At 49.7% G+C, this 1,315-nt stretch overlaps 1 protein-coding gene across 1 annotated transcript; it reads right to left on the bottom strand.

Moving 5' to 3' along the window:
• Positions 1–456: 456 nt before the first annotated feature.
• On the bottom strand, positions 457–825 carry LOC121458022 (small nuclear ribonucleoprotein E). Its single transcript, XM_041667133.1, has one exon. The coding sequence runs from the start codon at positions 823–825 to the stop codon at positions 547–549; it is 279 nt and encodes a 92-aa protein (XP_041523067.1). The 3' UTR covers positions 457–546.
• Between the last annotated feature and the right edge of the window lie 490 nt (positions 826–1,315).

The following is a 1,315-nucleotide window of genomic DNA, read 5'->3' as shown; positions in this document are numbered from 1 at the left end:
CATCCTCTGACATGTTATATTTTATTTATTTAGACTTTTGAAATAGGATCTCTTCGAGTAGCTCCGGCTGGCCTTAAACTATGTAGACCAGGCTGGCCTCGAAATCACAGAGACCCACCTGCCTCTGCCCCCAGTGCTGTAATTAAAAGCGCATGCCACTAGGCCTGGCCGCAATTACGTTTGCTGAGTACAGACTGCGTGTTGGGACAGTGAACAACTGCTTGGACCTCCCCAACATGATTCCAACCTTCTTATCATCCTGATAACAAAGCCACACTGCAGGGTTAGATTGCCGCTGTGGCTCTTAACCATCACTCCTGGGTGAGTTCAAGGGTGTCTGAACTAACACAGAGGCTAACGGTCCCTCCTCTCTCTCCTACTCTTTTTTTTTTTAATAAAAACAATCTCACAGCATTTATTGTCACCTGATAATAACATAAGGACCACTAAAACAACAGGAATAAATGTTTTGGACTATGCTCCCAACAGAAGACACTTTTAAAAACACTGCACTTCCTCTTCAACTTCTCAAGCGCCTGACGGTCTCTAGTTGGAAACACTTTGGAGCAGAGTAATATTATCTCCTTTCAGCATGATCCGACCCAATTGTTTCCTTGACTTTGTTTTAGAGTGAATCTCTTCTGCATCATCTAATACGAGGTTCATGTATTCATCAAAGCCAATAATACAACCTTCTATCCGCATATTCACTTGCTCATACAGCCAGACCTGAATCCGAGACCTGTTTTGCAAGTATCTGAAAATGAGGTTGATGGGCTGCACCATCACTTTCTGCACCTTCTGGCCCTGGCCGCGGTACGCCATGGTGGAAGTCACAAAGACCGCACGAGCAGGAAGCTCTCTCCTACTCTTGATCCAGAAGCCAGAGCAAGGCACGGGAGAGGGCCAGGAAAACTCCATCAGGGCAAACCTTTCTCCAGGGGTAATGGGGAAGGAGCGGTCCTGCTCCTAGGGAGGCAGGGAATGCCCTGACCATATGCATGGGACGTCTTCTTGCCTGTGGGCAGCTGGTATGGTATCCATGTGACTGACCCTGGCTGGCGAACTGTGGGAAGGATAACGGTGACCCATCCCCTTGTGTGTACTCCACCCCAGAAACCTCCTGTTCAGTGTGGTCAGCTACCCAACCCCCGCTGCCTCCCAGACTTGCCCTTTGCTTCCCTGGCAACACCTGTCAGCCCTATACCAAACCCAGGCATTCTGCTGCCCCAGACCTGGGGTGCCTCCTTCTGGACTCCTCAGCTTGCCCACATTCGGGTCATCCTTGATGACTCCGCCCGCACCCCTCTTCCAT

This window comes from Microtus oregoni, unplaced genomic scaffold (assembly GCF_018167655.1).
Source record: "Microtus oregoni isolate MIOR12 unplaced genomic scaffold, Mior012 000016F_ref0000370, whole genome shotgun sequence".
NCBI lineage: Eukaryota > Metazoa > Chordata > Mammalia > Rodentia > Cricetidae > Microtus > Microtus oregoni.
This window is presented reverse-complemented; position numbering and strand designations above follow the sequence as displayed.

Bases quoted from the DNA above. Each gene is read 5' to 3' on its own strand.
- LOC121458022 (XM_041667133.1), bottom strand. From the start codon at position 825: ATGGCGTACCGCGGCCAGGGCCAGAAGGTGCAGAAAGTGATGGTGCAG.